The 14614-nt window shown below is 38.0% G+C and overlaps 2 protein-coding genes across 12 annotated transcripts in view; one reads left to right on the top strand and one right to left on the bottom strand.

Moving 5' to 3' along the window:
* ryr3 (ryanodine receptor 3) overlaps window positions 1-12460 on the top strand; it is a 111068-nt gene extending 98608 nt beyond the window's left edge. For 9 of the 10 annotated variants that reach the window (XM_034901057.1, XM_034901062.1, XM_034901059.1 and 6 more), the window contains 21 exons: window positions 338-418; window positions 573-661; window positions 777-905; window positions 1008-1112; window positions 1249-1330; window positions 1436-2721; window positions 2816-2868; window positions 2939-3098; window positions 3272-3358; window positions 4291-4488; window positions 4615-4745; window positions 5369-5411; window positions 5864-5991; window positions 6294-6354; window positions 6617-6763; window positions 8364-8498; window positions 8932-9088; window positions 9179-9243; window positions 10686-10786; window positions 10874-10925; window positions 12202-12460. In XM_034901057.1, coding sequence (XP_034756948.1) covers window positions 338-418; window positions 573-661; window positions 777-905; window positions 1008-1112; window positions 1249-1330; window positions 1436-2721; window positions 2816-2868; window positions 2939-3098; window positions 3272-3358; window positions 4291-4488; window positions 4615-4745; window positions 5369-5411; window positions 5864-5991; window positions 6294-6354; window positions 6617-6763; window positions 8364-8498; window positions 8932-9088; window positions 9179-9243; window positions 10686-10786; window positions 10874-10925; window positions 12202-12297 — 3386 coding nt within the window. In that variant the 3' untranslated portion in view covers window positions 12298-12460. Of the gene's footprint in view, window positions 1-337; window positions 419-572; window positions 662-776; window positions 906-1007; window positions 1113-1248; window positions 1331-1435; window positions 2722-2813; window positions 2869-2938; window positions 3099-3271; window positions 3359-4290; window positions 4489-4614; window positions 4746-5368; window positions 5412-5863; window positions 5992-6293; window positions 6355-6616; window positions 6764-8363; window positions 8499-8931; window positions 9089-9178; window positions 9244-10685; window positions 10787-10873; window positions 10926-12201 lie in introns of all 10 variants that reach the window. The other variant, XM_034901058.1, reaches the window with a different exon arrangement.
* Window positions 12461-13124: 664 nt separating this feature from the next.
* The window catches only part of aven (apoptosis, caspase activation inhibitor), a 33552-nt gene continuing 32062 nt past the window's right edge, over window positions 13125-14614 (bottom strand). For both annotated transcript variants that reach the window (XM_034901069.1, XM_034901068.1), the window contains one exon: window positions 13125-13733. In XM_034901069.1, coding sequence (XP_034756960.1) covers window positions 13582-13733 — 152 coding nt within the window. In that variant the 3' untranslated portion in view covers window positions 13125-13581. The remainder of the gene's footprint in view (window positions 13734-14614) is intronic.

The raw sequence follows: 14614 nt of genomic DNA on the forward strand, positions 1-14614 counted from the left end.
TATGCTCACAGAAATGTATCTGTGCTCATTTTGTTTTAACTGGATTATCTGGTTGATTTTGAAAGTGCTTCATCATGCCCAGTCCCAGCCTACATGTGAAAGTTTTCAGGCTTCCTCCAGCTTATGGAAATATCCTAGTGTTTCACTGTTGTTTTAATAAAGAGCATCTTTACAAAATGCACTTTGGATGCAGTTTTGAACCTGCAATCTAAAGGCACTGGACTTCAAACACGTTTCAAAGATGAAACCTGTCCTGCTTGCCTCATATTAGACATTTTAATGTTGGATAAATAAATAAGTTACTTTGTGTAGGTTCACAGTTGCATTTTCTTCTCAGGTTCCAAGGTGCTACAGAATGATGAGTTCACTAAAGATCTCTTCCGGTTTTTGCAACTTCTGTGCGAAGGGCACAATGGAGGTGAGGTGGCACTTTTGTGTATTTTAGAGTCATGCGTTTTTTATAAAAAATAAAAAAAATGGAGCAATGTTTTGTTTGTATAACTTGTTTCTGCACTGCACCACAAGGCAAAGTGCAAAGGACAGGGATAAGAAACATCTCTTTCTTTTATCAGATTTTCAAAACTTTTTGAGAACTCAAACTGGAAACACTACCACAGTCAACATCATTATCAGCACTGTGGACTATCTGCTGCGTCTTCAGGTGTGTAAAACACAAAAAATATAAAGCAACAACATCTAAACCCTATTACCTTTCAGCCTTCACTAATACATGCACTACCATTTTCATTGTCTACCAATGTCATTCTGCTCTCTAGGAATCTATCAGTGACTTCTACTGGTACTACTCTGGCAAAGACATCATTGATGAGACTGGAAAATTAAACTTCTCTAAAGCCTTATATGTTGCCAAGCAGATATTTAACTCACTGACTGAGTATATTCAGGTAACAAAATTATGCCTCAGACAACATTGTTAAAACCTGGAATTGCTTTCATCAAATATTTAGTGATGTGTTCCCCCCCCCCCCCCCATCTCTTTTCAACAGGGCCCGTGTATTGGGAACCAGCAGAGTTTAGCTCACAGCAGACTGTGGGATGCAGTTGTGGGCTTCTTGCATGTATTTGCCAACATGCAAATGAAGCTGTCTCAGGTACAATAAGTTCTTCTATTTGTACATTACTGAGAGACTAATGGGTGAACATACAGAGTTTAAACAGTTCTGTTCTTGTTTTGGGAAAACTTTTCTAGAGCAAGGCTTTAACGAAAATACTTTAATCTTCTTGTAGGACGCCAGTCAGATTGAGCTGTTGAAGGAGCTGATGGATTTACAGAAGGACATGGTTGTCATGTTGCTGTCTCTGCTAGAGGGTAAGAGTCTGAAGCTGTTATTCACTGTCAAATAAATAACATGACTAAAAATCTGTCTCTCAAAAAAAGACCTATAGTATATAATGCATCATCTTTGTGTATTAGGTAATGTGGTGAATGGAACAATTGGAAAGCAGATGGTTGACACTCTGGTGGAGTCTTCTAACAATGTGGAGGTGATCCTTAAGTTCTTTGATATTTTCCTTAAACTAAAGGACCTGACGTCCTCTGACAGCTTCAGAGAGTATGACCCTGAGTGTAAAGGAATTATTTCAAAGAAGGAGTTCCAGAAGTCAATGGAGAGCCAGATGCAGTACAGCCAGTCTGAGATTGAATTCCTGCTCTCATGTGCAGAGGCCGATGAGAATGACATGTTCAGTTACAAAGAGTTTGTGGAGCGGTTCCACGAGCCGGCCAAAGATATTGGCTTCAACATAGCAGTGCTGTTGACCAACCTGTCTGAACACATGCCACATGACTCAAGACTCACCACCTTCTTAGACTTGGCAGAGAGCGTACTTAGCTACTTCGAGCCTTATCTGGGCCGTATTGAAATCATGGGCAGCGCAAAGCGCATTGAGAGGGTGTACTTTGAGATCAGCGAGTCGAGCCGTGAGCAGTGGGAGAAGCCGCAGGTGAAAGAGTCCAAGCGTCAGTTCATCTTTGATGTGGTCAACGAAGGCACGGAGAGCGAGAAGATGGAGATGTTTGTAAATTTCTGCGAGGACACCATTTTTGAGATGCAGCTAGCCTCACAGATCTCTGAGCCAGATGTGGGTGAACAACCTGAGGATGAGGAAGAGGACGAATCACACGGTCTCATGGATGAGGTGGTTGGAGAGGAAGAGGGTGCCCTGGAGTCGGCCTCAGCCTTTACAACCGCATGCCGCTCAGTCAAGAAGAAGATTGGCCATGTCCGCCAAATCTTTACAGTTAAAAATGTGCGCAAGCAATTCAAGAAAATCAAGAAGCTAAGCATCAAGGAGATTATCACCAGCTTTTTCTCCTTCTTCTGGATGCTTTTCACCGGCTTTTTCAAGGGAATCTACGGCCTCATCTTTGGGTTCTTCCACGTCATCTGGTCCTCCATGTTTGGTGGTGGGCTGGTTGAGGGTGCCAAGAACATAAAGGTGACCGATATCCTCGGAAACATGCCTGACCCAACCCAGTTTGGTATCCACGGAGATGTGATCGAAGGAGAGAAAGTGGAGGCCATAGAGTCAACAGGAAGCTTAGATGACACCATATCACCAGTAGGCGACCTGGCAGAGGTGGATGCAATGTTGGAGATGCTGTCCAATCCCAAGAAGGAAGGAGGAAAACATCTTGAGCTTGGCCTGGGTGATGTATCCGAGTTGAGTGCAGAGACGTCCACTACTGATCAAAAGAAGGTTTGTATTCAGAATTAAATTAATGATTTAAAACCCTGTAGATACCTGCTTACTATTATCACCTCCATTGAGTCTCTTATTACTTCTCTTGTAGAAAGCTGCATCCAAGCCTGTTGTAACCCCCGAGAACGAACCAGAGAAAGCAGAGTGAGTAAAATTAAGAGAGAGGAAAATGTATTATCACCATACAGTATCAAACTAGCTGTTTTGAATACAGTACAGAGAACCAGGAGAAGGAGGACAAGCCAAAGGAGGAGGCAAAGGAGCCAGTGGCGGATGAGAAGCCCAAGACCAGATTGAGTCAGACTAAAGGGGCGACACCCGCCTTCATGTTGAGTATCGTTGCTGGTCTGGAAGTCCTAATGACCAAGATTGTGGTAAGCTCTCACACTATTAATGCTTTCTTTTAAATAGTTTCATAAAGTTTTTCTTCAATATTGTTTGGTCCAGCACTCGTTTCTTTTTCTATAAATTGTTTCCAGAATGTGCACAGGAAATAACAAAGAAGTCTGCAGTGTGTCTCGTCACTAATTAAAGCTTTTCCATACAGAACTACCTGGCGCGTAACTTCTACACACTGCGTTTCCTGGCTCTGTTTGTGTGTTTTGCCATCAACTTCATTCTTCTCTTCTACAAGGTAGCTCAAGTCAAGTTTCTCATTCATATTTAGTGCAAATCTTAACAGAATTTTCAGAAAACAAATAAATTACTATACTGCAAAACAATGTGCATGTCCTTCCACTACTGTAGGAGTAACGATGTGCATGCATTGAGATAAAAGGTGCTAAGTAAGCAATTAAACATACTATTAAACAATTTTAAAAGCAGAGTGTGCAACAAGATGACATGATTAAAACCATAGAAAGGGGTGGGCAATGTATCAAATATATGTGATATATTCCCATATCTTTTCGTATGTGACATGTTAGATGACCATATGGTAATATTGAGATATTTCTTATGCACACACTCACACACACACACACACCAAACTGATCAACCTTGCTCACCAGTTTGACGTCAATTCAAAATTTGTGTGATGTGGTACAGTTATTTTAGGGAAAGTATGAAAATATCAGTGTATAGTGTATATACAAAATATAGTGGCATAGCCTAAACATTTTGTCTTTCTTTTTAGGTTATGATTGTTTCATCAGTTTCTCCAACTTGTGTTTCATCAAATCCTTTTTTTTTTATTGAACAAAAGAAGCCAACCCGCTCTTAATGTTTTTCATACAAAAATGCGTTCATAAGTTCAGCAGGAGCCGATGTGAAGCTTAAGCAGTCTGATTTAGCCACTTGAAATGTTTTTTGTTTTTTTTCTGTTCATTCCTACGCTGTGGTGGGGGAATACTAAACATATCCCTTGTCCAGAGGTATCATTAAAAACATTACATTGATTTCAATGTAATGATCTACTAACATTAGCAACAATCATTTTAGGGAAACTGAAGCACAAAGAGTAAAACCAAAATGATACGCAAATGTAAGAAATGTGTAATCAGGAAAAAGGCAAATGACAGATTATTCATTATACTGTATATGTGGTATGTACTATTTGCTCTTTAGGTCACTGAACCTGATGAAGAAATCGATGAGGAAACCACCTGGGATGGGGAGGAGGACGATGATGAGGACACACTCTTCGACATGGATGAATTTAGCCTCCAGGAGAGCACCGGCTACATGTTACCAACACTGCGCTTCCTGGCTGTATTTCACACTGTCATCTCACTCGTCTGTCTGGTCGGGTACTACTGTCTGAAGGTAGGTATATTCATTAAACTATTACTGCTTCAACAGACTTCACTGAGCTGGGAATAATTTGTTTGCAGATGATCCCATTGTGTAAATTACAGTTTTAGTCACCCATTGTTAATATTTTGCCTCTAGGTTCCTCTAGTGGTGTTCAAGAGAGAGAAGGAGATTGCCAGGAAGCTTGAATTTGACGGTCTCTACATCACTGAGCAGCCGTCTGACGATGACATCAAGGGCCAGTGGGATCGCCTCGTCATCAACACCCCGTAGGACACTGGCCTTGTTCACACCTGGCCTTAACATTAGTCTGAAATCTGGATCCTCTTTATGATTTACGTGATTCACTGAACAACTTTTTTGTGTGAAGAAAATAAGATTCTTTTCCTCACCTACACACACATACCCCTTTCTCTAGTATACTGACGATGACCACCCAATCCTGCTTGTTCTAATTTCCATCAGTATCATAAAAATCTATTTTTATCTGTTCAGAAAGTTCAGAGTATTAATGGATTAATCGTTTTAAGTATATCATCCAATAAAAAAGTCAAACGTTTGTAGGTTCCTGTTCCTATTCTCATATTATTATAGACATAATACTTTTTTTTTTTTTAAACGTTGTTTAGGCAGAAAAAACATGTCCAGAACCACAGCACACGACATTGAACAAACTGTGTGGGCATTTGTCCTTATTGTCCTTATTGTTATAGAATAACAATTATTCTAATACACGTTTTCTATAACACGTGAGGGTAAAAAAACTCCATATTCTCATTTTTAAACAAATTAACTCTATATACAGTATATACTGTATATAATTAAAGCTTCTAATAGGTCACTCTAATGAAACTATTTGTTTGCTGAGTCTCACCTCTATTTCCTATAACAGGTCTTTCCCCAACAACTACTGGGACAAGTTTATCAAGCGCAAGGTGAGTGTTAGAAGAATTTCAGGTCAAAGTTACAATACTGTACAGTATGTTATTAGGATCCCTCAAATCTAAAAGTAGTGACAGTTGATCAACCTGACACAAACATAAAAGATAATAATAAAAACTAGATATGTAATAATATTGTATCTGTTGGATTCCTAGTGAGTGATATCTAGGGTTGTTTATCATTTTACCGTCCAGATTAAGATTTTATTGCAAGAATCCATTTTACAAAATTGTTGATGTAATGCAGTGTTAAGTAGTATGTATACAAGTTATGTCAGGCTAATATTGGCATGTGTTATACATTCTGTGAGGTTAGTAGTAAAATTAAGCTTTTGCTGGGCAGACCCTCTGTGCTGAATTGTCTTAAAAACAGACTTTAGACTTCGTTCTCAGTTAGATGTCAAGTGACCGATCTGATCTCTGCTGTCCTACCTCTGAATGTTTAGGTGATCAACAAATACGGTGACCTGTATGGAGCTGAACGCATCGCTGAGCTCTTAGGTCTGGATAAGAGTGCTCTGGACTTTGACCCAACAGTGGAGACTGTAGAGAAGGAAGCTTCCCTGCTCTCCTGGTGAGAACTTCACTATTGTTTTCTAAATTTACAACCACCGAAAAAATATTTTATAGGACAGTTAAAGACATGAAAGGATGGACAGAGGGGGAATCGATTGCAGCAAAGGGCCGTAGGTCGGAGGCAAAACAGTGGCCACTCTGCCGAGCCACTCAGGCCCGAAAGTTTGAGCATTAAATGACAAGTGCCTATAAACCGATGTGGTTGGATTGGTTCTGAAATAAAAGTAAATTCCTAATCTTAAATAATCAGTTAGGGCAATGCCATTACTGTGATTGAACAGTTTGTGTTCTCGTTGGCAGGCTAAGCTCCATTGATACAAAGTACCACATCTGGAAAATGGGAGTGGTTCTGACTGACAATGTAAGTTTATTTTACTACTGAAAGAACTTTGTATTCATAGCACTGTGGGAGAAATGAAGTGAAAAAACTTAAAGGAGCTATTCAAACGTTTAAATTGTGATCACAGTTATTAAGGTTATTTTGTAATGCAAGACATTGTTTTAAAAAAAATGAGTCACAACATGCAAAACTCTACAATAACATTTGTACATGCTAAAGGTCAGATATACAAATACGCAAAGCAATGACATTTTTATTCCATCATTTGTCACTTTTTCTGCAGTACTTTCTGTATCTGATCTGGTACGCCACCATGTCCGTTTGTGGACACTTCAACAACTTCTTCTTTGCTGCCCATTTGCTGGACATTGCGATGGGCTTCAAGACCCTTCGCACTATCCTGTCTTCTGTCACTCACAACGGCAAGCAGGTACTTAGTTCAACCAGCAGAGGGAACAAGAGTCCAGATAATACGATCAGTAATAACCCCCCCACACACACACATACACACACACACACACACACACACTCACTCATGTCACAGAGAAGTTTTTTTTAACAACTTTCCTTTTTCAGAGCTCCTCCTCAGAACAAGAAGTAGCACAACAATTAAGGAAACTGTAACAAGTTTAGAAGAATGTGGAGAAATTCTGTCATTTTAGGCCCTCATCTTACATTGAGATTGAGTTTCTGCAAATAATCTGCCTGCCCAGTACAGGTGGTCTGTGGTAGATTTTAGGGACAGAACAGCTAGCCTCGTGATTCATATTTAACACCAAGATAATCAAATCAAGAAATCAGCTTTTGGAAAAATGGACGGAGCTTTGAAGTAGAAACTGTACGTATATGAACATTCTCAGTCCTCCAGCCCACAGGATATCTAGAAATTAGCATGAGAAATAAATGAATGAATATAAGTAAAGGACAACAGGACTTGCTGTTTGCCTGTTGGATAAGTGGCTTCCCCAAGAAAATCTTTTGTTTTTCAGAAATTTCTTGTGACCAGATGGGAGTTGGAGTCATACACACTTACACACTTTATCAAACATAAACATTTTTTATGTTAAAAAAAGTTTTTGAGATATATATAACTTGTATCTAGTTTCTTTCTTTATTCATCAGACAAACTAAAGATAATATCGGTTTTGATTTACTTGTATGATTTGAAGTATGTAAGCTGGGAAGTCTGAACAGTTAGCTAAAGGTTATGCATAAACAGCTCAAATAATTAGCTATATTGTTATGGGTAAGAGGTGAAATATTAATAGAAAGCAAAAAGCCTCGCTTCGGAGGTAGAGCGCATCATCCTTTAATCACAAGATTGGCAAGTTTGCTCCCGATGGGCAGGAGCAGGATGCCCAGCGCTGTGCATGGCAGCTGCGCCACCATTGGTGTATAAATGTGTGTGTAAATGGATGAATGAGAATTGAAAAATTGTACAGGGCTTTGTGCTGTTAGGGAGATCAGAGTTTTATAAATGCAGTCTATTTAAAAGAAATGGCTAAATATATGGAGAAAATAATGGAGAAATATAGGTTGAAACATTTAGATTCTCTCAAGGTTTTATTTTTTTTATCCCTTTTTATTCTTTCCGACAGTAAATGCAACGGGCAACATGCCAACAATAATGCAGAACAACAAGCGGGTACAATGCAGATCCCCGGTGGGGCATGAAGAAGTTCAGTAATGCCGTGAATTTGATTCACTGAACTGCTGAAGGTCTTTGAAAATCTTTGAATCCTGATGAAGGCCGCCCTAAATTCAGCTTTGGATGCCCGGAAAATGTTGCAGTTATTTTGTGCTCCACTTTCTCTCCTAAGGAAAACTGTTGTGATGATGCTTCAGTCAAACCAACAAAGATTACTCTCAAAACCTACACTTAAACAAGAAAAGGCGCTGGAGCCACCTCAACTCTCAGCTAAAAGTTTCAGTGGGAATAATTAAAGGTCAAGTTAAATGATGTTCCAATACATGGAAGTTCTGTATTTTAGAATATTATTAATATTAATATTGACTTTTTCTCCTTGTAGCTCGTGCTGACTGTGGGTCTGCTGGCAGTGGTCGTCTATCTCTACACCGTGGTGGCCTTCAACTTCTTCAGAAAGTTCTACAATAAGAGCGAGGATGAAGACGAGCCTGACATGAAGTGTGACGATATGATGACGGTATGCCTGGCCACCTTCACTATTTATATTTATTTAGGAAAGAATTGTGACCGTAGAAAATAGCTTTCCAATGCTGCAGCATTCAGCAAGGGCAAATGTTTGGATTTGACAAAGCTTTTATTCTAAATGTTTCATCTTGGTGTGAAAGCGGGTAGTGAGCTGTGTACAGGATTCATTTTCAAAACTATAACCATGCGACTTTTGCAAATCAAAAAAATCACAAACCTACGACAGAGTATTAAGGCCATTCTTTATGTTTCGTGCTTTTTATTTCTAGTCACACACTGAAATCCTTAGCCACATTCAGTGCACGGTATATTGTTGATGTTAAAAAAAATTTTTTTTTAGAACACACAATGAGATGCAGCTTAATACTTTTCATCTTATAAAGTAAAGCTCTGAGTTACTGTACTTTCCTTTTATCTCTTGGCAGTGCTATTTGTTCCACATGTACGTGGGTGTGAGAGCTGGAGGTGGTATTGGAGACGAGTTGGAGGACCCAGCTGGAGACCCCTATGAGCTCTACCGCATCCTGTTTGACATCACTTTCTTCTTCTTCGTCATTGTCATCCTGCTGGCCATCATTCAGGGTACACCAGCTTTTCCTTTGTCTATGTTTATCATCCCCAAGCATAAATGCATCTAAAAATGCTTGTTCAATGGCCAACTGTTTCCTTCAGGTTTGATCATTGATGCCTTCGGTGAGCTGAGAGACCAGCAGGAGCAGGTGAAGGAGGACATGGAGGTAAGACTCTGGTGCAGCCAGGAGCCGAGCGGTGTGTGTGGAAGGAGGAAACATTTCAGCTTTCATTAAGTCATATGCTAATGTATAGACGAAAATGTTGATACTAAGGGAGCTTTCAAGCCAAAAATTGCTGGTTTAGTGTTAGTGGGGTTCCTTTGGGCTGGTGTGAAAGCTGTCAATCAAACTCGGGGGGGGGGGGGGGGGGGGGGGGGGGGGGCAAATTAAACAACTGCCTGAAAAAGGAGGATTTGGGGTCACTTCGAGAAAGATTCTGGTTTGTTTATTGTGAGAATTTGATTTTATAGTAGATACTGTATTGTGATTTTAACATTGTTTAATAAAATTAAGAAAGCGATCCTATAAACAAGGAACAGTCAAAATGAGTGGAAAATAATTTGGTAACCATGGTACTACATACGTGTGTTCTACGTTACGGGAGTGAGGGGATTTTAACAAATAATCCAAAAGGGAAGAGGAGTTCAAACATCAGTGTGTTGTGTTTGTGGTCCTCTTTAAAAGTGAGGGAAACAACAGTAACTATTCTCTCCTGTAATATAACAGTAAAAAACATCTCTTTTTTTGGTCCCGTTCCTCATCTGTTGGCCATTCGAATGTGAAGTGAAGTTGGACAAACACATCAGTTTCAGTCAAATGCAACAGGATATGCTTTTAGTCACTGTAATTTGAATTCCCCACGCGGGCCTATTCAGCAATTATGACATCGGTTGGCCAATATTATCAGCTCATATTAGGCATTTCCCGATCCATTGTTATCGGCTTTTAAAAGCGGATTTTTTTTTTCCTGATAAATGAATATTTAAAAAATAAAAACCGAATGTTGACCTTGTTGTGAGCGTTTCCGTTGCAGTTTGTCCACCAGAGGGCGCTCTACAACGTTTGATATCTTAAGTTTGTATTTTTTATACATTTTATTTATAAAAATATTTTTATTTATCGGAACTTTAATAAATTTTGATGTTCCTCTGTTCTGTTGTGACAATAAAACAAATTATCATATTTTTTTATTGAGAACTCATAAATAACTACAAATAACTAATGTTACGGAAATCTGTTTAAGTTTTGTAACGAGTGTCTGGATTTTTTTTTTAATATATATATCGCCATATCCGATTTTTAAATAACCAAATATACATATCATTAATGGCCTTACAAATCCTTTATCAGTCGGGCTCTAATACAAGATTCAACTCAATGAGTTAGTTGTCAGTCTAAGACTTTATTCTTTTGTACAAAAAAAAAATAAAAAATTCAGTGTGTGACCATCAACCAGAACTAAAAGGCACAAATGTCTTATTCCTCCCAGCCAAATGAACAAAACTACAGGTGTGAAATCAACCTATTTACAGTAGAGAATAAGAGGATCCAGTATAGGTTGACCTTCTGTATCTAAATGAAAACAACCCCTCTGATTCCTCTTTCAGACCAAGTGCTTCATCTGTGGCATTGGCAATGACTACTTCGACCGGACGCCTCACGGGTTTGAAACCCACACCTTACAGGAGCACAACCTAGCTAACTATCTGTGAGTGCAGCGAAACAACAGTCAGAATGGATTTCGGATTTACAAAGTGGACATGTTTCACACCAATCATGTTCCACCTGTGTGCAGGTTCTTCCTGATGTACCTGATTAACAAGGACGAGACTGAACACACGGGTCAGGTACGGGACGAGTTTCCAATTCTATGTTTGGAAAATGTAACTTGATGTAATTTACTCTACAGCCTTTTCTTCTGTGAGATCTCCTGTCTGATCAATCTTAAAACAGCAATGGAGGGTTACAGAAACTTCAGTATGTTTTACTTTTGCAACATATCAACCCACTTATGTTACATAAGTAGAGCTTAGCAGGAGGAAGAAGCAAAGCGTGGGTATACTTTGCCTTTTATATATTAACTTGTTATTGTTGTGCACCTAAGATTCAAGTTTTTGTTTTTACTGGGTGTGCACTGTTTTATGTCACAAATTTAGCAGAATGAACATAAAATTCTAAAGTGATTAAAGTTACAAAGCTTTGATGTTGTAAACACAAATAAGACATTAGTGTATTTGCAGAAAAAATAAAGACACTAGGCCTTAGAGATCATTCATTTTAGGTCCTAATCCAAATGATACTTTGATGCTTTAACCAAGGCCGGTAGGATCTGGGAATGTATCTGCATTTCATCATTTTTGACACATAACCCTATCCCAGTCGGCGTGGAAGTGCTCTTTGTTTTTGTAAAACAGGTTCCAAATATTCAGTATAGTATAGTATGACATACTATACTATGACTTTTATTACTTTTTCTAATAAAATACACAATTACTTTTTTGACATTCTTAAGACATACTATACTATGACTTTTTTTATGATTTTGTTATGACCTACTATGTTGTGAATTTTTTTTTTTTTAACTTTTTTGACATACTATACTATGACATCTTTGACATTATGACTCTTTTTTTTTTTTTTTTTTTTTTTTAACTTTTTTGATATAGCCTACTATACTATGACATCTTTGACATTATGACTTTTTGGCCATTTTTGACTTTCCCATTTGTATAACATACTATACCATACCATACCTATACCATTACTTTTTAGGCATTTGTATGACATACTATACTATGACTTTTTTAATTTTATAACATACCATACTATGATTTTGTTTTTTTACTTTTGATTACATAATGTACAATGACTGACATTTTCAAGACATACCATTACATTTTTTGTCATTTTTATGACATACTATGGCGTTTTTACTTTTTATAACATAATATAAAATGATATTTTTTACAACATACTATGACTTCTTTCTCATTTTATGACATACTATCCTATGATTTTACTTTTTATAACATACTATATTATGACTTTTTAGTCATGTTTATGAAATTTAAAACCCTCAACATCTTCATAAACTGATCAGATCTGTTCCCCCCCCCCCTCCAGGAGTCGTATGTGTGGAAGATGTACCAGGAGAGATGCTGGGACTTCTTCCCTACTGGAGACTGCTTCCGTAAACAATATGAGGACCAGTTGGGTTAAGAGAGGGTCAGCCTTGTGTTGCGCCCCAAACACACCTCTCTGCTTTCCGTCTGAGAGACACTGAACTTGACTTCACCCTGTTAACAGAACCTAAACAACTGCTGGAGTTTCTCCGCTGCCACGGTGTCAAGAAAAAAAGTCATTCATTGTGAATTCTGATACAAAATCATTTTGAGAGAGAACAACATTGTTACCGAAAAAGTCACTTACCACGACGCCTCTTTTATGCAAATTCTTCTTTTGATTCTGACTCACATTGCCTTTTCACTTGCTTAACCCCAACCTGTTGCACAATGTGTTGTGTGTAGACATTTGATACATATGAAGGGTTACAGCATGACAACTGAATGTCTGAATATGCACAATTTCTAGGTTAACGCCAGGATGTTAGTGTTCCTTATTAGCAAACCAACTGAATGGGTGTGCTGCTAGCATTGATCTTTATTGATCCAGTTGGCATCATATGACTTGAGTGAGACCTGCCTTTTCAAATCTGTCAGATGAAATGAGTTACAGAAGTGTGTTCTTTCTGGACCATAGACGACTCACTTTAGGGGTTTATCAAGTGCCGATGTGCCTTATGAGAAACTATGCAAAATACATTTATCATTTTTGTCCCTCCTGACAAAAGCAGTGCTCTAGCTCTGGATTACTTACAAGCAAATTTAGCTCAAGCTAGTTTTGTGGCTTTTAAAAAGAGAAAACATTTGTTGTATAAAATCTAGATGATCATGTGTAAATGTTGCTTAATTTGGTTTTGTTTCTCGGCTGTGGTGTCCTGCCCACCTGCACTTCTCTCCACAGTAGAAGAGCTGCCAAACAAACACAAAAAAACCTGGTTTAAGGATTTATTCATGACAAGTTGTTAACTGGTATTATATGGTCATTTGTATGTATGTCGTAGCTTTGGTAAACTGCATTTCTTTTGATGAGAGGGAGGAAATTAATAAAGTAATAGACGCAATAAAGCAACGTTTCAATATCTGTCTGTCCCTTTATTTCGGCTGAGTTCCTCAGACGGCGCTGCGTAACTTTCACGACAAACAGAGAATTCTTCATCTGAAACATGAGCAGCAGGAACATTTGGACACATTATCACTAACGTGTACTGTCTTTTAAACATATGACCACCACCTTTTAATAAGTATAAAGCAGAGCCCAGGTGAAAGAGAAATCCAACATTCAACAAACATCTGTCCAGCATGTACACTTCATAATTGGTTTTCAAGGTTGAATTCAAAACCAAAGTCCAGTCTATCAAGTCCTTTCCTTGGTGCTTGGTGGTCAGGAGATCATGCTGTCGAGCCAGTTCTCCAGGTTCTCCTCGGTCATTTCCTGCCTGACGGAGGCAGATTTAGGAGTTGTAATGACTTTGTCTTTTGTCTCCATCTTCTTTTCTATCACCTCTGGTACCACGTCCTTTGCTTTCTTACCGGCTGCAGATTTAAAGAACATGGTGGGAAAATGCTGAAGTTTAATTTCTGAAGGTAGACAGTGATTTTGAGACTAGTGAAATTGTCACAAGCTCCATTACCCATTAGACCTGCTGTCAGTAAGAGGAACAGGAAAAATAAGTACAATTCCAAAAAAAGGGTTTCTTTGGTGAGATTCTCCAAAAGAACCAGAACAGCTGTTATTACGCATGGCTGCAACGTCTTATAGTGTCCAAACCATTTGTTACACCAATTCCTTACATGCACCTGTGATAATTACTGACTTTATTACATTTCATGAATGTGCTACTATAATGCAATAACACTGGACCAAAACAAGTAAAAACAAATGTCATAAAAAAGTCATAGTATAGTATGTCATGAGAAAGTCGGATAGTAGGTTGTAAAAATGAGAAAAAAGTCATAGTATACTACATCAAAGTAAAAAGCTCTTAGTATAGTATGTTGAAAAAAAAGTGACAAAAGTCATAGTATTGCATGTCGTAAAAAACTAAATGTATAGTATGTCTATAAAAGTTATAGTATGGTATGTCAAAAAAAAATATCACAAAAAAGTCATAGTATAGTATGTTGAAAACAAATTCTAAAAAGTAAATGTGTAGTGTCATAAAAAAGTGATAAGTTATAGTTTAGGATGTTAAAAAGAAGTCGGAAAGTTATAGTATGGTATGTCGAAAAAAATCACCAAAACATAATAAAAGTCATAGTATAGTATGTCATAAAAAGTTGTTTTTTTAAAGTCATGTTTCAAAATGTCATAGTATAGTATGTCATAAAATAGTACAAAAAAAAAAGTCATACAAATGAGAAACCGATCCTAGTAGGTCATAAAACGTCATGGCATATAGTATGATAAAAAAAGA

This window comes from Etheostoma cragini, chromosome 18, assembly GCF_013103735.1.
Source record: "Etheostoma cragini isolate CJK2018 chromosome 18, CSU_Ecrag_1.0, whole genome shotgun sequence".
NCBI lineage: Eukaryota > Metazoa > Chordata > Actinopteri > Perciformes > Percidae > Etheostoma > Etheostoma cragini.